This window comes from Gobio gobio (genome assembly GCF_949357685.1).
Source record: "Gobio gobio genome assembly, chromosome: 12".
Lineage (NCBI taxonomy): Eukaryota > Metazoa > Chordata > Actinopteri > Cypriniformes > Gobionidae > Gobio > Gobio gobio.
Window position 1 is genome coordinate 31,444,332 of NC_137105.1, and position 23,876 is coordinate 31,468,207.

General features: G+C 44.0%; 1 protein-coding gene across 1 annotated transcript in view; it reads right to left on the reverse strand.

Moving 5' to 3' along the window:
• The window catches only part of LOC307135278 (exostosin-1), a 467,770-nt gene that overhangs the window by 27,152 nt on the left and 416,742 nt on the right, over positions 1-23,876 (reverse strand). Inside the window, exons 8-9 of the mRNA XM_079831572.1 lie at positions 22,033-22,128; positions 1,095-1,184 (exon numbers count right to left, since the gene is read on the reverse strand). Of these exons, the coding sequence (XP_079687698.1) occupies positions 1,095-1,184; positions 22,033-22,128 (186 nt within the window). The remainder of the gene's footprint in view (positions 1-1,094; positions 1,185-22,032; positions 22,129-23,876) is intronic.

Consider the following 23,876-nt stretch of genomic DNA (forward strand, 5'->3'; position numbering starts at 1 on the left):
TCTAGCCGTCACAATTTGGCCCTTGTCAAACTCGCTCAAATCCTTTCGCTTGTCCATTTTTCCTACTTCTAACACATCAACTTTGGGGACAAAATGTTCACTTGCTGCCTAATATATCCCACCCATTAACAGGTGCCGTGATGAAGAGATAATCAGTGATATTCACTTCCCCTGCCTGATCAGTGTACATAAAAAATACTACTACTAATAATGATAAAATGTTTGTCCCATTCTTTCATGCCTTTTTTGTCATAAAGGATGCTTGTTTTGTTTTGTTTTTAAATACAAAAAATATAGAAAAGTACTTTCAAGGTCAAGTTCAGTGTATATGGAAAAACATGATTTAATGGTACATGCATTTAGTGCAATCAGTTACGTTTGAAATGTTTTTGATACCATCTTCGTAAATTAATTTGTGCATTATGTTAACAAATACTTACCATCAGCTTTTATGAAAGAAAACTGAAATCAAAAGCATTTTACGCAGTAAGTCAGAAATCCACCATATTTTGAAAATGACCCAGGCCTGCCTCTCACCAGGATCAGGATACAGATAACGACATCTTTTTGTAAGTTTGGACATCAGAGTAGAGATGGTCTCCTTTTCTCTCTCTATCTCTTTGTCTTTGTCTAGCACATATTATTGTCTGATTAAATTATACAGCTGAGAGAAATTAAAAATGAGCCCAGCAGGCTGCTGATGCTGCAGTGTGCAAATATCATCTCTTCTCTCAGGGAAAATGAAGACAGAGATTTGACATTAACAAAGTGCAGTACAAACACAAAATATGCCAGCAGTGGACAATACATGCAGCATCACAAATACCACTGAATAAAAAAGACAAAATAATGAGGTGAAAATTAAAAGACAGGGCAAAGGAAGTAAATTGATAGAGTAAAAGTGTGTGAGAGAGAAAGAGGCTATTAAAGTGTTGCACTATTATCTTATCAACATGCTAAAACCCCATTGAAATAAGTAATACGTTTTTTAAATGTATGTGAGTTTGTCACTTGACAGAACCATCAATATCATATGACATTCCTTAACATTTCACTTAACCTTTATTATAAGGAATGAATGTGTGAGCTCTCACCTCATTGGTGGACAGAACCGAGTCCTCGTCCAGGCTGAGAACTGCATCAGTTTTGATTGCTTGATGAGGGAAAAAGCGGCCACTCATCGTCTGAGGGGAAACATAAAGTGACATTAGTGATTCATAGACTTTCACCACAGGTTCAGGTTGAAATGAATTAATTCATACACTTTCCTTTTTGTTTTGCAGTACTTTTTTTGTATTAACACTGTTTAATAGTGTATTTATTAATAGAACATTTCTGTGACATCCTTGTCAATCATCGCCTACGACATCTGTTTGTATCTTATTATCAAGTGAACGTCACAATAGTTGAACATCTGCCAGAACAATATGTTAATTTACACCTTGTGATTAGAAAAAAGGACAAAAAATTTTAATAAATAAAATGGTGTAGTGAAACTTTTATGTCATTTGAGGTCATTGATCATCCACTTTAATAGTTGATTGCTGAATTTACGGTAACATGGACTGTAAATGTAACAATTCTTATTGTGTCCTCAAAAACACAGAGTTTGTTCAACAATGCATTTGTGTCTACATTGTGTCTAGTGTCTCAGGGTGACAATTCAGTGTGACTTTTGGCTCAAGAAATTGCAATTTATTTTCTGGCAAATTCTTGAGTTTATTTTATTTTGACGGTCCCCTTTAGACATTCTGTTGACTATAAGTAACGGTGTACTTACATGTCATTTAACTTTCATTAGAGTATTAGTTGAGTATAAATAGGCTGCGTTTAGACTGGCACCAAAAAAAATCTGATTTTTTACTGACATCTGACACAGATCAGAATTTGTTGCACACATGTAAACACAAAAATCTGCATGCGATCCGATTTTTTCACATCCAATCTGAGCCTCTTCCAAATGTGATTTTAAATTAGATCCGATATGTGGATATCCGACCTAGGTCTAAACAGGAATATCCGATTCCCTTTTGAATTCCAAGCCACCACAAGGCGAGGGGCGACACGCTTGCCCACAACGATAGCTTTTTAATTTTGTATTATGATGCAGATGTGCCTGTATGTGCTTACTCACAGCTTTTTTATTGAGGTGGAAACTTTATAAAATACAAGAAATTGTGCACAAACAGAAACATTTAGGAACTGGTTTTCAACCTCTGCCCCATTAGTTTTATAAATAAAACAGCTTCACTACAGAAAGCGATATTATATTTCTCAGCAATGAGGAGATAACTTTGCGGCAATTCACCCTTCGCCACAAGTTTGATTGACAGGCGATCTGACCAATCACATCGCCGAATCTGCCGTTTTGTCCGACAAAGCAGTCAGGAGAGTTCGTAGATTAACGTCGGTGGACTTGAACTTGGTAAAACGGTGTGTACTGACGTCTTTCTGCGGTTGAAACAACATTTCTTTTAGTGTTGATTCATGTCTATTTCATGCTTATCAATGAACTAGAAGGAAGAGATAATCGGTTCACGAGCAGCTTTAAGGTGCTACAGCGATCACGACACATTAAAGAGCCACAAAACACTATTTATTGTTTACATTTCTTTAAAAAATGTCAATATACCTTGTTTCAAATCAAAAGTAACTTAAGCTCTGTCCTGTCAGTGTCCTCTTTGCTTCGCGATGTATTTTCTCTACGTGAGAACATGCGTGTGGTTTGAGAGCGCCATGGCAACGGACATAGCAACAGTAACTAAAGGGGGCGGGTCTTTGCGAACGGTCAATTACACCAAAAAGCTTCACTATTACTCTCTTTCTCTCTCTTGTTAATTAATTCAAATTAATTCAAATAATTGCGTCGTGAAGCACGTGTGGAATCAGTCCAATGGAGAGACCTAACGTCATATAAACAACTATAAAGCGCCCGTGAACACAAACAGTGCTAGCTTCTGTGCCTTGTCTGTCAAAAAAAATTGTTTTTGTCTGTCTTTGGAAAAAGTTAGGCAGGAGTTTCCACCTTTGTAAAAACATAAGAGGAAAATATTAAGGCGAATGAACATTAATTCACTAAGTGTGTTCATCTCTGCCCTCCTTTTATTACGGGTGGGGATACACACTCTATGTGTGTTGCCTGTTTGGGAGTGCAGCACGCTCAGGCAGCCCTTTGAGGGGGATGGATGTGAGCACTGTGAGCGTTTGTCGCTGAGAATGCTGCGTTTCCACCCGGCGCTCTTCGAGGAGTGCTCACTCACAGCTCGGGTCTTCCCGGGGAATGGAGACTCCACCCCGAGGTGGTGGAGATCCTATGGAAAATGTTGATCTGTTTGCATCACTAGATAACTCACACTGCCCTCAGTGGTTTTCTCTGACGCATCCGGCTCCCCCTGTAGCCCTGTTAGTAGCCCCATACTGGCCGGCCCGAGTGTGGTTCTCGGACCTAGTCTCTCTTCTGGAAGGCTGTCCTCTGGAGATTCCGATCAGGAGGGACCTTCTCTCTCAGGCGAGCGGATTGATCCTTCACCCCCGCCCGGAATTGTGGAAACTGTGGGCTTGGCCTCTGAGGTCTATCCCCCTCCACAATAAAGGTGTACGTGGTGGCTTTAGCTGCTTTTCACACTCCTTTGGATGGTGTTTCATTGGGGAGACACCTGCTAGTTAGCATTTCCTTTGCGGTACTCTGAGGTTTAGACCTGTAGTTCATACGAGGGTTCCGGCCTGAGACTTGGCCATTGTGTTACAAGGCCTTTCTGTGGCTCCCTTTGAGCCTCTTGAAAAAGTGTCTGAGAAGTTTCTCACACTTAAAACTATTTTTCTTTTTGCCATCTCATCTCTCAAAAGAATTGGAGACATTCAGTCCCTCTCGGTGGTTCCCTCGTGTTTGGAGTTTGCTCCTGGCCTGGTGAAGGCTCCTGGCTTTTCTTCATCCTAGGCTGGGTTATGTTCCTAAGGTTCCTACTAATACAGTAAGACCTATTGTGCTTCAGGCCTTTTGTCCTCCTCCTTTTCGGACATCAGACAGAGAGAAACTAAATCTGCTGTGCCCTGTTAGGGCTCTGGATGCCACAGAGCTGCCCTGTGGAGGAAAGCTGAACAGTTGCTTGTGTGTTTTGGGTCGAAACTACCTCTGGAAGTGGTCGATAGATGACAAACTCAAAACGTTTTACACCTCATTTAGACCTGTATTTAGCGTCGTCCACCTGTGATTTGATCAACCAAAATGCATCTTAATGCCATGCGTAAACAGAGCCAGAGACAACTTTCCTTCTCTGCTTATGCCACTTATAAGTTATGGTCAATCGGATCACAAGTAGATGAGGTAGACACATTCCTGTTTACACCTGGCATTTTAATCTGTCTCTTTTGTCCATTTTAACCACTTCTGTCCTGATTTCTTAAAGAGGAGGGTCTATGGGTGGGTAAATGTATGTTTTTTCCCCCCAGATCTTTCAATCTAATGGACAAAATAAGCTTGCACAATTGACCTATAAACGCGCAGAGACGATGGAAAAGCATACAGAGAGCAGCCTTTGTTTCTGCTCTGACACCACGCCGAATGCCGTGAGTGCGTGTTAGAAATCAGGAATGATGAGAGAACATTATGCTTGGTACGTTTTTCACCTTCAAACGAAATTTGGGTCTCCAGTCGACACAATTTTAATCTCGCCTGGCTAGTGTGCTTCCAGTAATGTTTACGCATTAGGTCAGTAGGCGGAGAGTGGGCGGTCTGTTGTTTTCCGATCGACCAAAATCAGTGACAGATGTAAACAGGTCCTAAGTGACAGAAAAGCAGAAAAGGAAAGTTGTCTCCGTTGAATACAAAGTTATTAGTCTAGGTCTGGATTTTGACTCAAATAAAAAAAAATAACCAACTGTGAGTCCAGCTGCCTTTAATTAACAGAGCACTGTAGAAATGAACATTTAGTAGCTTAAAAATCACAGTTTCCCACAATCGATCCGCCGCATCATTAGGATGACACTGCTTTAATCCATTACAGTAAATGAAGGCTACAGGGTGGTTCAAACCTAATTACACTATTGACTCTTCATTAATACCTCTGAATAATTAATAAAACTGTTCATGTGAAAAGAGATTTTTTTGCTTTTTTTTATCAAAATAACTCTACAAGTACCCCTGGTTCAGGGATGTATTCTCATTAGCATAACAAGCTCCAAACCACCAGAGGAGTAGATATAGATTCAGAGAAAACAGGGAATAGAATAAATTGACTGCTGGGTTTGTGTCATTAGTGAAGATCTTTAAAAGTGTACAAGCCGAGTAAGTAATTCAAGTGATACAAATTATATCATAATTTCATGTTATCTAGTAAATATAAAATTCAATTGTAAATGTATTTTGCTTCTGGTGGTAAAAATAGGGCATATAAAACATACTTAGTGTATATTTAAAACATGCCCTGTCATATATAATTCAATTGTATGTGCATTATTATTTTAAAAATTGCATTATTATATGTCACATATGCCGTGAACACAGCATATAATATATGCATATCACTGCATTTTTCATTCGAGTCTTCTCTCATATATGTTCTGGAAAGGATGATGTAGTTATCTGGGAGGCCAGCTGTCTTTGTTGACACATGGCTCCTTCCTCTGATATCACTCCTTTTCCCTCAAGACACGGTTTATTTAACTGTAAAGCTCACATAATCTTCCACAGGGACTGTCTGCCCTTTACTGTCTCTCTCCGCTTCTTCGCCTCTTCTCCTGCATTTTATATATATAGATGGTAAATATTACATATTTTAAAAATAGATTAGTAGTTTTGAAGAAGCCCTGAAACATTGGGTTGGTTTCAGAACTTGACCCTAAACCAGACATGTTTCTTAGGGGAAATCTGCATAAAACATGTCGGGAAAAAAGCTGTAATGCAATGGAATGAAATGAAATGGAACAAAGGGTTTAAAGCATTTTATAAATGTAGCGCTTACGGTTCAAGACACTTAAAAAATGTCAGAGTTTTGACACCATACAAGACTTCATGGCATAGAAGTGCCGTAAGACACTTCTTTGAAAGGGTTTTACTAAACAAACAGTTAAAGCACACCATTTAGCATGCTAATTTAAGCACCGCCGCTAAAGAAAACAATGAAAGTTTACCCAGTAGCTTTCTTAACTGGTACCTCTGCGGCGTATGTATTTGAAAGAAGTCATTATGATGCAAATGCACATTCTTTCTATGTAAATGTATTTATATTTTTTTCCACAGTATTGGGGAGTAACTGATTAAAAGTAGCAACACTACTAACTTAACCACATTTTTCAGTTGCATGACAGTAACAACAACTACCTCCAACGAGTAGCACTGTAGTGCAACTAAACACAACAGCACTGTTTTTAATGGCTGAGCTGAGGGAATTATCAAACATGCTCACCTAAATGGTGCCCACTCTTATGTAGTGGATTTAAAATGACTAAATCATTCTAGTGAAGTTGTTTGGTTGGATGGTTCCTTTTTTTGTAGCATTATTTTCCTGTTATCACTGTAAAGCTGCTTTGAAACTACTGTCGGTATTGTAAAAAGCGCAAAACAAATAAAGGTGACTTTAAAATAAACAAATAAAGGTTCTTTTTTCAAGTTAATTAAAATTTAATGCATGTTATTTATCTTAATGTGAATAAGACCGCATCATGCACTACCCTCCTCCTCATAAATTTTTTTAAAGTTGGACATCAATCATCTTAGTATTCCTTGATTAATTCATTATAAACAATATACCAAGAAGAAAAAAAAAGTATAAAAGAATGCCTGTTTTCCCTTTTTTTTTTTTTTGTAAAATTGTATTACGACCAAGGTGTGTAATAGTGTAAGAAGGCTATATTTATTGTGCACAACAATAATCAAATATTTTATATTTTATATTTTATTTTACTCGTCTTCCGTGTATGCCTCCACGACGCATGCGCGAGAATATGACGCAGATCCGGCGTTCGGACATATGACCCAGAAGCGATTTATTTACAAGGAGAGGAAGACGCGCGTGTCTCAGCTGTTGGATTCTACATTGATCGTGCTTTAGGTCTCGGCGTAGTGCTCAAAATGGGGCTTAAGTGTGCATTTCATGGATTCCCGAACGCCGGCGCTACGTCATATTCTCGCGCATGCGTCGTGGCATACAAGGAAGACGAGAACAAGTTGGATACAGGTGTTATTTAGATTTTTTTTTGCGCACAAAAACTATTGTTGTCGCATCATAAAATTATTGTAGAGCCACTGTGGTGAGATGGACTTTGTAACAACGTTTTAAGTGCCTTTCATGGATCTTGGAAGTGTAAATGTACTGAATGCCAATGGAGGCCTATCTGAAGCCTTTCTCAGCCATCAGCTTTCAACTAAAATATCTTCATTTGTGTTCCGAATATGAACGGAGGTCTGACGGGTGTCCAACGACATGAGGGTGAGTAATTAATGACAGACTTTTCATTTTTGGGTGAACTAACCCTTTAATGTGGCTTAATGTAATACAGTGATATTGGAGGAGCAAATTTAGTACACACCTTAGAAATAAAGCACATGTACAGATAAACAGATGAGCCCATGAACACAATTAATAACACTTTATGTGTTTTCCTAGAAAATAAAATACAGTTATGAAGAAAACACTAATGCATTAAGACAGTGATATTAAAAACCCAATAAAGCTATAGCTACAGACAAGCAGGTCAGGCCGAATATGAAGGCAACGCGCTTAAACGTTCCGAGTTCCCATTCAGTCGGTCACGTTCGACGTACGTCGGACGTACCGACGAATTGGGATCACTTCTGGGAGCCCCTATCAGCTTCGAGCTATCTAGAACCGGCCAATGAACAATTGGCGTGCGAGATTTGCATCTCGCGCTCCGCCCCGCGCCGCGGGTATAAACAGGAAGCGAGAGCGAATGCACGCTGTCATTCACTTCGGAGCCACACGGCAGATGAAGAGGACTCTCAACGCTACACTGCTTGAGTTTATCGCTGCTATCAGCAAGTTATTTAGAAGACCGGAGAATCCAGGAAACGCGTGTTGGAGAGACGGCACATTCCAGCGGGATCCGCGCTGACTCATCGGCTGCCTCTGCAAGCAGAGAAAAACTGCTGTTTTAACAGCAACAGCAAATCCTGTTGGTCTGGTTGGGCGTTTTTCCTGTTGAGTACAGGCACGGGCTGCACAACAATCCCGTGCGCTGTCGCGTTTCCCCCTGAGTGCTTCAGCACAAGAGCGTTTCCTCACAAAAAGAGTTCACGGGTGACGTGCCGTCCTTTTCAGGATGTCTTACCACCCGTGCGTTTCTGGATGCGGTCGTTCCCTGTCCCCTGCTGACGGTCACAATCGCTGTCTCACGTGTTTGGGCATACAGCACGTTGAGGCGGCGTTTGTGGATAGTTCATGTTCCCACTGCGGGAACATGACTATCGCGGAGCTTAGATCGAGACTCTCCTACCTCCGGGCTGGGGGAGTCCCCTTACCCATCCCACGAACCAGGGCTGCCCCTAACCCGGGTGGCCCTGCTTCTTTGGATGGCCAGGGTGATCTGAGGATCACGTTTAGGGCAAACCCGCCGAGTCAATCTCCGCAGGCCCCTATTCCCTCTGCTCCGCAGCCGGTAGAGCCTCCAGGAGAACCCGCTGGACCCTCCCACGGGAGACCAGTGGTGACTTTTGGAGCTCCAGCAGATGAACAGATGTCAATCGCTGCATCGGAGGGGGAGTTTCAGTCCTCGGGGGATGAAGGTTCAGTTGTACTGCCTCCCTCTGGGAGAGTGGCAACGGCTGCACCGGACCCTGAGATGGCTGCTATGCTTTCCCGGGCCGCCGAAAGGGTTGGGCTCGAGTGGAACCCTCCACCGTGTCCCGAACCCTCTAGGTTGGACGATTGGTTCCTCGGGGTGGGTCGCGCTGGTTCTCAGCGTCCCGCCCCGACACCTTTCTTCCCGGAGGTGCATGAGGAGCTCACGAGGTCGTGGAAGGCACCTTTTTCTGCCAGAAACCGGCCGAGTGACTCCTCCCCCCTCACTACTCTCGACGGCGGACCAGCCAAGGGTTACGTGGGGATCCCGCCGGTGGAGCGCGCCGTCGCGATGCAACTGTGTCCGGCGACCGCCTCTAACTGGCGCGGTGACCCGCGTCTCCCGTCCCGGGCCTGTAAGTTCTCTTCCAGTCTGACTGGGAAGGCTTACAAGGCCTGCGGGCAGGCTGCGTCCGCCTTGCATGGCATGGCGCTGCTTCAGGTCCACCAGGCCCAAGCGCTCCTTGACATGCACGAGGGTAGGCCTGACCCAGAGCTCCTCCGGGAGCTCCGGACGGCGACGGACCTCGCCCTCCGGGCGACGAAAGTCACCGCCCGTTCCATCGGTCAGGCGATGTCCACGCTTGTGGTCCAGGAGCGTCATCTCTGGCTCAACCTGGCTGATATGAGGGAGACCGATAAATATCGGTTCCTGGACTCCCCCATCTCGTCAGCTGGGTTGTTCGGCGACGCGGTCGAGAGCTTCGCCCAGCAGTTCTCGGCCGCCCAGAAGCAGACGGAGGCGATCAAGCACATCCTGCCCCGGCGGCCCGCTGCTGCCTCCACCCCGCCGCCGGCGGCAGCGCCTCCGACTACTCGTCGCCGAGGACGTCCACCCGCCGCCGCCTCCGCCCCCGCCAAGGCACCGCAGCAGCCTTCCACCAGCCGACGGCGTGGGGCCGGCCGTGGGAAGGATGTCCAGCCCGCTCAGGCCGCTGCCAAGCCAGGTGGCAAGCGTCGTCGCAAGCGACCCTGAGACGGGCCACCCAGAGATGGAGGAAACTGCTCGGAGGGAGATGGCTGCAGCACCACTCCTTCCCCCGGAGGAGGGCCGGGGGAGAATCTTTTGTTTGTCTGTTCCGCCGCTGGCCCCAGTGCCAGCGGCACCCAAAACATCAATAAAAGAGCAGTTTCCAATATCTTTGGGTGCCAAGAGAGCGCGCTTGGCGGTGGTCGACGCTCCCATGCCTCGCCACCCTCAAGTACCTCTCCCTTCGCCAGCAGGGGACGCCGGCTGTCGGGACGCACACAAGCGGCCTCCCCACACTCGCACGTCCCCTCCGCGGATGCAGGTAAGTGTTGCACAGCACACTCAGATCCCGCTTCGGGCCGCTCCCATGCCGTCCGTGCCGGATCCCTGCGTTCCGCCTCGCTGCCCCGCTGCGGGTACGTCTGTGGTACCGATGGTCCCCCTTGCTCGGAGTCTGGGAGCCTGGCTAGCGCTTCCCAGCCCGTCTCGGTGGCTCATCCGTACCATCAGACTCGGCTATGCGATTCAGTTCGCCCGGCGTCCCCCCAAGTTCAGGGGCGTTCACTTCACGACTGTAGTGGAGGCGAACGCCCCCGTGCTCAGGGCGGAGATCGCTGTCCTACTGGCGAAGGACGCGATAGAGCCGGTCCCTCAAGCCGATATGAGGTCCGGGTTCTACAGCCCCTACTTCATTGTACCCAAGAAAGGCGGCGGGTTACGACCGATCTTGGATCTGCGATTCCTGAACCGGTCCCTTCACAGGCTGCCGTTCACGATGTTAACGCAGAGGCGCATCTTCAGGTGCATCCGTCCCCGAGATTGGTTTGCAGCGATAGACCTGAAGGACGCGTACTTTCATGTCTCGATTCTTCCTCGACACCGGCCCTTTCTGCGCTTCGCGTTCGAGGGACGGGCATATCAGTACCGCGTCTTACCCTTCGGCCTGTCCCTGTCGCCCCGCGTCTTTACGAAGGTTGCGGAGGCGGCCATTGCTCCCATGAGAGAGCATGGCGTTCGCATCCTCAACTATCTCGACGACTGGCTGATCCTTGCCCAGTCGCGAGAGCAGTTGTGCGAACACAGGGACAAGGTGCTCAGTCACCTCAGCCAGTTGGGACTTCGGGTCAACTGGGAGAAGAGCAAACTCTGCCCCACGCAGAGGATCTCTTTTCTCGGTATGGAGATAGACTCGGTCGCCATGACTGCGCGCCTCACCGAGGAGCGCGTCCAGTCGGTGTTGAACTGCCTGAATTCGTTCAGAGGCAGGACAGCGGTTCCACTGAAACATTTTCAGAGGCTCCTGGGGCATATGGCATCCGCAGCCGCAGTAACGCCGCTCGGATTGCTTCATATGAGACCGCTTCAACGCTGGCTACACGATCGAGTCCCGAGATGGGCGTGGCACAGCGGTTCCCTCCGCGTCCAAGTGACTCCGAGGTGCCGCCAAACCTTCGGCCCGTGGTCGGACCCTCTGTTTCTCCGGGCGGGAGTACCCCTAGAACAAGTGTCCAGGCACTCCGTTGTCTCCACGGATGCCTCATCCACGGGTTGGGGTGCCACGTACAACGGGCTTGCAGTTTCGGGTCTGTGGACGGGGCCTCAACTGCAATGGCATATCAATTGCCTCGAGTTGTTAGCAGTTCGTCTTGCACTCAGCCGCTTCAAAGTTCCGCTCAGAGGCAAGCACGTTCTGGTCCGGACGGACAACACTGCGGCCGTAGCGTACATCAACAAACAGGGTGGTCTACGCTCCCGTCGCATGTCGCAACTCGCCCGCCATCTCCTCTTATGGAGTCAGAAGCATCTGAGGTCGCTTCGTGCCGTTCACATTCCGGGCCTGCTCAATCGTGCGGCCGACGAGCTGTCACGTCAGCAGGTACTTCCGGGAGAATGGCGACTCCATCCCCAGGCGGTCCAGCTAATCTGGAGTCGTTTCGGGGCCGCACAGGTAGACCTGTTTGCCTCCCCAGAGACGACCCACTGTCAGCGGTTTTATTCCTTGACCGAGGGGACCCTCGGGTCGGATGCCCTGGCCCACAGCTGGCCCCGGGAAGAACGCAAGTATGCGTTTCCCCCAGTGAGCCTTCTTGCGCAGACACTGTGCAAAGTCAGGGAGGACGAGGAGCAGGTCCTGTTGGTCGCTCCGTATTGGCCCAACCGGACTTGGTTCCCGGAACTAGTGCTCCTCGCGACAGCACCTCCCTGGCCCATTCCTCTGAGACAGGACCTCCTGACTCAGAGACGGGGCACCCTATGGCACCCGCGTCCGGACCTCTGGAAACTCCATGTTTGGTCCCTGGACGGGACGCGGAGGTTCTAGGTGACCTACCGCAAGCGGTAGTTGACACCATCACTTCCGCTAGAGCCCCCTCTACGAGGCGCCTCTATGCGTTGAAGTGGAACCTGTTCGTCGACTGGTGCTCTTCTCGCCGAGAAGACCCCCGAAGATGTTCGATCGTTTCTGTGCTTACCTTTCTACAGGATGGGTTGGAGCGAAGGCTGTCTCCCTCCACCCTCAAGGTCTATGTCGCCGCTATCGCCGCTAATCATGAGCTCGTAGATGGAAAATCTCTAGGTAAGCACGATCTGATCGTCAGGTTCCTTAGAGGAGCAAGGAGATTAAATCCTCCTCGTCCTCCCTCTATACCCTCTTGGGACTTAGCTCTGGTGCTAACTGCACTACAGAGAGAACCCTTTGAGCCTCTGCAGTCAGCTGAGTTGAAAATACTGTCGTTAAAGACTATACTCCTGATTGCGTTGGCCTCCATCAAGAGGGTAGGGGACCTGCAGGCATTTTCGGTCGACGAATCGTGCCTGGAATTCGGGCCCGGTAACTCTCATGTGATCATGAGACCCCGGCCTGGATACGTGCCCAAGGTTCCCACTACTCCCTTCCGGGACCAAGTGGTGAGCCTGCAAGCGCTGCCTTCGGAGGAGGCAGACCCAGCCCTAGCTTTTCTCTGTCCCGTCCGTGCTCTCCGGACTTACGTGGATAGAACGCAAAGCTTCAGGACCTCAGAGCAGCTCTTCGTCTGTTACGGAGGACAGCAGAAGGGAAAGGCTGTCTCCAAGCAGAGGATGGCCCACTGGATAGTGGATGCCATCGTCTTGGCTTATCAGTCCCAAGACGTGCCCTGCCCGCTCGGGTTAAGAGCCCACTCCACTAGGGGTGTTGCCTCTTCCTGGGCGCTGGCTCGTGGCGCCTCGCTGACAGATATCTGTAGAGCTGCGGGCTGGGCGACACCTAACACGTTCGCTAGATTCTATAGCCTCCGTGTAGAGCCGGTGTCTTCCTGTGTGCTCACTTCCCATAGTCAGTAACACCGAAGTACCCGTTCTAGTGTCGGCTTGCTGCGCCATTCCCTCCCCTATGGTAGACGGATGCGTGCGCTTTTCCGCTCCAGTCGAGTTCCCCGGAACGGTGAACCCTGTTGAGTCCTCCACAACCCGCGGCAGTCGGACGTGGCGGAGCGTTCGACGCCAGGTCTAACACTCGTATGCATTGGTGGAACTTGTGTTAGGCTGGGTTCCGTATGTAGTGACCCCCACGGCGGTCCCATATGTGTATTCTTCCACGGTACGGCTCCCTACGGCGAGCCCGTGTCTTTCCCTCGGCAGAGCTCCTCTGCCGTCTCAGGTACGTGTTGTCTCCCTCCTAATTGGCCGGGGCCACCCCTGAGACTTCCGTATGTTGTGCTGCCCACGGCCAGCCCATACGTGTATTCTCCACATGTTAACTCCCTCTGGGCATGATGTGGCTTCCGCAGCTGCCTTCACAGGCACGCTTCCCAGCGTTATCCAATACAGTCAGCTGAGTGGGTCTTACGGAACAGCAGCTTTGACTCTCCCTGCGTGAACCTACCCGCCCGCACCAGATCGGGATCTGTGGGGCTCATCGCTGGGCGCTGGAAGTGGTAGTAACTATGGCGTTTTCCATAGGGGATCCCAATTCGTCGGTACGTCCGACGTACGTCGAACGTGACCGACTGAATGGGAACGTCTCGGTTACGTATGGTAACCCTCGTTCCCTGAAGGAGGGAACGGAGACGTACGTCCCGTCGCCACAGTTGCTGTACCATCACTGCAGGTCGAGCCACTACGTGTGGCTCCTCAGTGAAAAACAGCGTGCATTCGCTCTCGCTTCCTGTTTATACCCGCGGCGCGGGGCGGAGCGCGAGATGCAAATCTCGCACGCCAATTGTTCATTGGCCGGTTCTAGATAGCTCGAAGCTGATAGGGGCTCCCAGAAGTGATCCCAATTCGTCGGTACGTCCGACGTACGTCTCCGTTCCCTCCTTCAGGGAACGAGGGTTACCATACGTAACCGAGACGTTTTCCACACTTAACTTAAAAATATTGTCCTTCCACTTTGTTTATGTTGCCATTGTCTAGCAGTATGCTGTTGATTGCCTCCTCCACGGAGGCAAAGGGTATGGGAATTTTGTCTTCATAAAAATTACATAATGGGATATAATTTTATCATCATTGGTAGGCTATACTTTCAATTTGAACAGCAAGACATAGCATAAACAATAGTAATAGTAAACAATTTCTCGATATAAAACAATATAAAACACCTAATAGCCAGACATAAATGTATCGCTTGGGCTTTTTTAATATAAAACAGAGTAAAAGGCAAAAGGACGGGATCGAGACCACAAGCGGCAAATCGATAATGTGTTGGAGCACGAAACAAGAGGTCATGTTTAGGTTAGATATAAATTCAACAATGATAATAATAATTTAATGAATACAAATTAATCAGTGTCATCTTTTTAGGGTCTTGATGCAAGTCATTATATTGACGCCAGAGGAAAAAGGGGCCAGAGGGCGCTTCAGAGTGAACCAAAACACTAGAAATTAAATTTAGCATTTTTACATATTAAAGGTCCCGTTCTTCGTGTTTTTTTGAAGCTTTGATTGTGTTTACAGTGTGCAATATAACATGTGTTCATGTTTCGCGTGTAAAAAAACACAGTATTTTTCACACTATTTACTTATCTGTATACCGCTGTTTCCACTGTCCTAAAAACGGCTGGTGATTTCCTTGTTCTATAAAGTCCCTCCTTCAGAAACACGTAACGAGTTCTGATTGTGCAAGCGGTTCCTGTGCTGTGATTCGACCACAGCTTAGCGCACGTGAAAGCGGTTCCTGTGTTGTAATTTGACAGCAGCTTAGCGCACGCTGGAAAGGTCACGCCTCTTAACGGAGAGATGTATGCGTTCAATAATCTCTACAGCGTCCCTGGGAAAGCAAAACAAAGGTGATTTGACTCCTGGATGAAAATAACAGCGTCTCGATGACATGGCGATAAACACACTCAACGCAACAGTTCCTTTTCTCCACGCGACCGTCCGCTTCTCCACGTGGGACAGCAACAAGACCGCGCCCCCTTTTTCGCGTTTCTTTGTGGGCGGAGGTTAGTCTGTTCTACTGCTCTACTGACGTAATTAAAGAAGGAAGTACCAGGATGTAGTCCAAGCCAGCCGTTCACTGTAGGCTTTGAAAGGGAACTTCTGTTAAATAAAATATCTCGCTTGGCATTGAACTTTGAGCTTTATAATTTTACAGATATTATTTATGCTCTAACAGCAACATTACACACTAACTAAAGTTTGAACAATGGAATCGCGAAGAAGGGGACCTTTAAAAAAACAAGTTGTATATCATTTATATTATTTTCAATGAAATAATTATCTTGCATAAGGAAAATTATCTTGTATCTGCTAATTCTATTAATCAGTGTTAAAATAAAAAAGGAAGAAACCGCATTTTCCATTTTTCATTTCTGGTTTAAAAAAGGAAAAAAGAATGGACGCAAAAGTACACGGACCGACCTATCATCAGCAAAACTTGAAATGGCTCAATACTGCAGTGCAAGTACACAGACCTGAACGCTATCAGATATTAGTGTCACTGTCACTTGATGGTGGATGTGAAGAAGCTGTCAGCAAGCAAAATATTGATTTTGAAGATGATGGTATAAAACATCTGCTCAAACTGAACCCTTCCAAGCTCCAAAATATGCTTTATTTTACTCTTCTGTAATTGTTACTCTAATATTAGGAGAGTATTAATTAATTGTGAAATTGACTTAATATTATTTTTCTTAATATATATATATATCAGTACTTAATGTACTTTAATTTTTAATTTCTGAATGAAAATTGTTTCAATTGTTTCATTTCTGGTTTAAAGAAATCTTTTGTGTAGTTGTGTTGCTAATTAAACACACACACACACACACACACACACACACACACACACACACACACACACACACACACACACACACACACACACACACACACACACACACACACACACACACACACACACACACACACACACACACACACACACACACACACACACACACACACACACACACACACACACACACACACACACACACACACACACACACCACACCACACCACACCACACCACACCACACCACACACACACCGCCGCTGGGATGAAATCTCTCCCTCTCGTGACCTCTAGTGATAGCAGTTCTAGTGAAAACCAAGTGCATGTTTCTCTATTAAGCTTTTATCTCAGTATTAAACGATTTTCCAATTTATCTTGATCAGGACTCAGACAAAAGTTTGTTATGATTTGGATGTGGTGTTTGATAGCTTATTAGTCACAATATGATTTAATTTTGACAAATAGCTTTTGATTAAAATTTTGATTATCTATTTCACACTTGTTTGACACATTAATTCACAGTCCTTTCAAAGAAAGTTGCTGCATTTTATTTAGAGCTCTGGACTGTGTGTTTCTGATCTAGATGCTAAAATCATAGTGTTTTTTTAACTTTATCACCAGTTATATCAGCAAAGACTAAACTTCTTTAGGGTCTTCATCTTTTTTCAGTTGTGTAGCGACTGGACCAATCTCCAACACAATCTTTACAATTGAATCTCCTTCAGATAGGCCTCCATTGGCATTCAGTACATTTATAATCCCTAGACCCATAAAAGGCACTTAAAACATCGTTACAAAGTCCATCTCACCACAGTGGCTCTACAATAATTTTACAATGCGACGACAATAGTTTTTGCGCGCAAAACAAAATCAAAATAACACCTTTACCCAACTTGTTCTTGTCTTCCGTGTGTGCCTCCACGACGCATGCGCGAGAATATGACGTAGCGCCGGCGTTCGGGAATCCATGAAATGTACACTTAAGCCCCATTTTGAGAACTACGCCGAGACCTAAAGCACGATCAATGTAGAATCCAACAGCTTAGACACGCGCGTCTTCCTCTGCTTGTAAACAAATCGCTTCTGGGTCATGTGTCCGAACGCCGGATCTGCGTCATATTCTCGCGCATGCGTCGTGGAGGCACACACGGAAGACAATAACAAGTTGGATAAAGGTGTTATTTAGATTTTTTTTTGTGCACAAAAACTACTGTCGTCGCATCGTAAAATTATTGTAGAGTCACTGTGGTGAGATGGACTTTGTAACGACGTTTTAAGTGCCTTTTTATGCGTCTTGGGATTATAAATGTACTGAATGCCAATGGAGGCCTGTCTGAAGCCTTTCTCAGCCATCAGCTTTCAACAAAAATATCTTCATTTGTGTTCCGAATATGAACGGAGGTCTTACGGGTGTCGAACGACATGAGGGTGAGTAATTAATGACAGAATTTTCATTTTTGGGTGAACTAACCCTTTAAGAGACTGGTTTGTTTATAATCCAAACCTCACCACACAACTTCCAAAAGCAAACTGACTCCTGTAAAGTATATGGAGTAAAATCCATTAAAGTAAAATCAAAAAGCTGTTAACATCTTGATGAATGATACTCAGATCTTCCTGTCATGATGATGGTAATTGAAATGTCATTCTCATAATGAATCTCATGAGATGATGAATTGTTTTGTTGGGTCATTGACGTGTGTGCGTCAGATCTTTTCAGTTCCCCAATGGAAAGACAATTTTAAGTGGTCTAGATGACCCTTGAACTTACTCGGCTGTTTATCCTGTCTGACTAGATGCTGCTTAGTCTCCCATAGCCAAACTTTTGACTAACAGCATAATGTCTGGTTCAATTTGCAGCTTATTCTGTCCATGAATACATTTTTAGAGACCATTTTAGTGGCAGGAAATCATTCATATTACAATAACATATGTGATTCTCATTATGTTTTATATATTTGATGCAACTAACCTTGCAAACCTTGGCAGATGTGTGTGGAAAGAATGGTAGGAGTGTTTAGGAAACCTATTCATATCTTATATATCTAGCTAACATTTTTATTTACATCACACCTGAAGTTTTATTTATCCTCTACATACACACGCACGCACGCACGCACGCACGCACGCGCAAACGCAAACGCAAACGCAAACGCACACACACACACACACACACACACACACACACACACACACACACACACACACACACACACACACACACACACACACACACACACACACACACACACACACACACACACACACACACACACACACACACACACACACACACACACACACACACACACACACACACACACACACACACACACACACACACACACACACACACACACACACAGCCTATATATATATATATATCCAAGGTAACAGATAATGGTTGCTATGGCTTTAGTTGACCTGCATTTGATAATCAGTTTGAAAATGTGTTATATTTCAGTTTAGATGTTGACCAACAAGCAACACAACAGAATCTAGAGTCTAATATGACAACCTTATACTTTTTAATGGTGCATAACTACAAACTCTAGATAAATGTAAAGGAATTATCATAGGCTTTACAAAACCAAACTGTTAGGTTGAGAAATTTGCACAAATTTATTAGAAGGTGGTGCACTGATAAATATATAAGGACAAAAATGTTAGGACATTCTTGAATTCAGGTGTTTCAATCAAACCTAATGCCACAGGTGTATAAAATCAAGCACCTAGCCATGCATTTGTGAAAAAAATGGGTCATTCTGAAGAGCTCAGGGAATTCAAGCATGGTACCGTGATAGGATGCACCTTAGCTATAACTCAGTTCTGAAATTTCATCCCTGCTAGATATTCCACAGTCAACTGTAAGTGGTATTATTGAAAAGGTGAAGTGTTTAGGAACTGCAGCAACTCAGCCACAAAACAGAAGACCACACAAATTCACAGTGGAGTCACAGAGTGCTGAGGTGCATAATGCGTAAAAGTTGCCAACGCTCTGATGCTAAAGAGTTCCAAACTTCCACTGACATTAATATCAGCACAACAACTGTGCGTCGGGAGCTTCATGGAATGGGTTTCCATGGCCGAGCAGCTGCATGTAAGTCACAAATCACCATGTACAATGCCAAGCGTCGTACTGTTTGGCAGTCTAATGGGCGAGTTTGGGTTTGGCGGATGCCAGGAGAATGTTATACCTGCTTGACTGCATTGTGCCAACTGTAAAGTTTGGTGGTGGAGGGATAATGGGCATCAGGGCTTGGGCTAGGCCCCAGTGAATGGAAAATGTTATGCTTCCAACTTTGTGGGAACAGTTTGGGGAAGGCCTTTTTCTATTTCAGCATGACTGTGCCCCAGTGCACAAAGCAAGGTCAATGAATACATGGTTGGATGAGTTTGGTGTGGAGGAACTTGGGTGCGCTCAATCAACTCTCTAGTTCAGTAGTCAGGGCACTGATCAGGGAGTCGGCCACATTCATGTACACTATGTACTGATTTACGACCTAGGAATCTAGGGAACTGATTGAGACGCACCCCTTGACTGGCCAGCACAGAGCCCTGACCTCAACCCCATCAAACTCCTTTGGGATGAATTGGAACAGAGACTGCGAGCCAGGCCTTCTTGTCCAACATCAGTGTCTGACCTCACAAATGCTCTACTGAATGGATGGGCAAAAATTCACACAGAAAAACACTCCAAAAATCTTGTGGAAAACCCTCTCAGAATAGTGGAGGCTGTTATAGCTCCAAAGGGGGGACCAACTCCATATTAATGTCTATGTATTTAGAATGTGATGTCATTACAGTTACTTTTGGAGTAATGGTCAGGTGTCCCAATACTTTTGTCTATATAGTATATCTGTTCTGTGTCCACTGTGTGTCCACTACATCTTTGTATCTTTTAGGCTAAACCAGGGGTTGTCAAGGACCCCCAAATAAAAATGAAAAATAAGGTAGATATACATTTTCACATTAAGTTGTAATTTTGGAGGAATCCCCGAAATTGCTACTGATTTTGTTTTGTTGCTGGATGTACTGTATTTCCGAATTGTGGGAGCTTTTGATTCTATTTTATTTGGTGATTTCCCTGGAACAAAGACATATACTCTGATCAGGCAGAACATTATGTCCTAATATTGTGTTGGTCCCCATAATCAGTGTTATTCACTTCACTGGTCATAGTGTTATGCCTGATCGGTGTATACATACTGTCACGGTTTTGGACTTTTATTTTGATGTTTCCCTTAGTTTATGTTTCCCTGCTCTGTTTAGTTTTGGTTTCCTTAGTTTCGACCCCTACACCCTCAAATAGGGTGGTCAGGTCAAAAATAGTTCCTTCAAGTGAACTGTACTAGTGGACTAACGTAGGAAATAGTGATTGAGGGTTTAGGGGGCGATTTCGGATTCAGCCCCTGTTTGTGTAACGTGTATGATCTGTTTCGGTTTTATTCTAGTTCCTGTTTCCTTTGTTCTCATTTTCCTGCCACTAGTTTGTTTATATAGTTGTTAAATAGTTCCACACACCTGTTATGTTTCTACAATGATTACCCTGTTCTGAGTTCTTTGTCCTCTATCGTTTATGGAAGAGTGGATGTGTTTCTCTGTGTACTCTGTGTACTGTGTTTGTTTTATTTTATTTTAGAGTGTTTCTTTAGATTCTCCGTCATTGTGCACTTTGTATACAGCCACCGAGTGTCAATTTTATTGCGTTCAAGTCCGGAGCAAGATGGCGGTGTACCATCTTTTAATGAATTTCACGAAAATACAGCAAGGTTAACAAACCTTGAAATTCGTATTTTCGTGAAATTCATTAAAAGAAGGTACAACCCTGCTTATAAAAAATGAAGAACAAAGAATGCACATCAGCTGAGTTTTAATCTTTTACGTTTTTAATTAATCTACCACTAGCTGTATCATTATATATTAGGCTAATTGTTATATTACAATGCTAGCTTACTTTGTTGTAAATGACAAAGCCTATGTCACTGCTAAATACCCGTTATATTCAGCTACAGGCGTTGCATCCATTGATTTCGCCATGTTTCTCACTGACACGACCCCAACTCGTACAGATCGGGGCTTAAAGAAAATCCCGAACTTCCCACTGGTATTAACGAATTTGTAGTGGCGTTCATGTGCACCATTTGTTTCTATGGTTAATTATTATCAGGTGTTTCCTATTTAGTTCCTTGTTATTTCCCTGTACATATATATACTACTCCCTATTCAGTTTAGTCCTTAGTCGGTCATTGTTTATTTGTAATAGGCTGTGAACGATCTCCTGCGTTTATAATAAAAGACTGCGGTATTCCTTTTTTTCCAAAAACCCAGAAATCGAAAAGTGGCCATAGTTGAATAAACACCCAGTGTTTTATGCAGTGTTTGGTTAATCATGTAATTGATCTCATAAGATATTTTTTTCCTACACATTTTCCATGGACTCTTTTTGAAAACCCTAAAGCCTAAATAGCTACAATTTCATCTAAGATAAAAACAACTAAGGAATAAGTGAGGAGACAGAGTGATCCATCACATTAACTTGCTTATAAGCTAACTGTAACATGACAAGAAGATGTAAATGAGTAAACATGTGCAAAAAGGGAAGACGGTGAGCAGACAAAGTCTGAAAGGTGCAAATGATGAGATACATTCAGAATCTTCACATAACCACCCACACACAGCTGTGCAGATATCACACATGCAACACACAATTTCTTCATTTTAGAGATTTTAAATGGTGACATCTGTCTTGTTATCTGTTATTCTGTTTCCTTCCCACCAGAGAGTGTGTGTAACTTCACATACCTATACTTTGCGTACAAATTTTTCCCCTGAAGTTAACTGAACATGACTTATAACGTATTTATTATTATTATTTCAATTCTAAAACTGCAAATATCTATAGCTTATATAATTATTATATCTAAATAAAAAATATTACATTTAAAATAAAAACTTATTTTTTATCTTTTTAGGTGTGAGCAAGTGTGCAACTGCAACCTGCAATTCCTCTCTTAGTATTTCATCATCTTCCTCATTTTCTCTCATCTCACCTTTCTCTTGCCCTCAATGATGGAGAAGGGTGTTGTGATGGAGGGCCACTTGTTTCTGGGTGGTGGAGGCTTCTCACAGTTCCACAGCACTAAAATCTGAAACCACATTAAAACACATGAGCACTTCAATACACACACAAAACATGACTATTCATTGTTAAGTTGTAACAATTTTTTGTAGATGCAGGCGTGAATTATTACTGCCCACATGCAGAAAGTAATCAAAACAAATCCCATACTCATTTATTAGTGCAGAAAATAGGTGTGAGAGCCTCCAAACAAACAAGAAATTATCTAGAGACTTTTCATTTTTAGAAACTGTGTTAATTAAGAGCATTTGGATATAAAGCCTGTTAGCCCTTGTGAAAAAGAACTTATGCTTAGTTGTACTGAATTGTGCAATTGTAGTACATTTCAAATCTTAGAAGTATATTTCCATACAATAATGACTACTTAATGTATTTCAAGGGATTTCACTTTCATGATGTTTCTTAACACACTTAAGTACAGCTTCAAAATGTACATTTTGTAATAATGCCAAAATAAAACTTTTACTTTAAAGTACATTTTAAATAAATGTTTTAATCATCTTTTGTCATCCTTTACAGAAGTGTTTATTTTGATATCTTGACTAACATACTACAGCACACACATTATAATTTTAACTGTAGTGTGTTATTTGATATTACATTCAATTTAATATTTCAAATGTACTAAATTTAAACTTCATCATTATAAATCTGTAATTGCATTAGAGTATATTTCAGTACACTTTAACCTCAGAAATATATATTAGATGATGTAATGCAATGACATGATGCAAAGATGTAATTAAATTCTACTCAAGTGGGTCAAAAAAGCACTTATTTTTTAAGAGAGCACATGATCATCAACACTGTTTGACACTGAATTTGTTACAATTTAGTATCATATCCATCTATTATGAATTAAACGGATTTCTGCTGACATTAAGTTGCTTCCTTAAACTTTGTGGAAAGGAGCAAATAGGAGTAAAGACAATTAAGCTAACATGATTTTCCACTAGTCAGATACCGCAATCATATGTGTGTTTCGCAAATCCAGACTTTTATTTGTTTCACACTATAAGTCGCTGCCCACATACAGGGACATAATAAAAAATATAGTGTCGAAAACCATGTCAAAAATCGTGGACATTCTAAATGAGCTTGATTCATGCATTGATAATCATTCATCTTGTTCATGATATGATGCATTAGGCATTGCTGCAAACAACACTTTCCCCTCCAGAATGTTAAAGGAGCAGCACATCCATATCCATATTTATGCCGCAGCCATATCACCCTGTATAGCCCAAGACTGGTTTCCCACTGAAGCTAAGTAGGGTTGAGCCTGGTCAGTACCTGAATGGGAGACCTCCTGGGAAAACCAGGTTGCTGCTGGAAGAGGTTTTAGTGAGGCCATCAGGGGGTGCTCACCCTGTGTGGTTCCTAACGGCCCCAGTATAGTGATGGGATTAGAGATGTTCCGAATCTTCTGATACACTTTTTTTCCCTTCCCGATACCGATTCCGATACCTGGGCTCAGGGTATCGGCCGATACCGAGTACTAATCCGATACCTGGGTGTGTATCTGTATAAACAGCTGTATATACTACTAGCCCTGTATGAATTGCTAGAATAATTTTATGGTGTGTTTCAGACTTATCCCTTATTAAAACATGAACAAATACATACAGGGAACTACTGTAATAAATACAGTAGTTCACTGTATGTATTTGTTCATGTTTTTTATTATGTGACATGCATTTGACAGTAATATTATTATATTAATATTAATATAACTTCAAATGCAGCCACAAATCT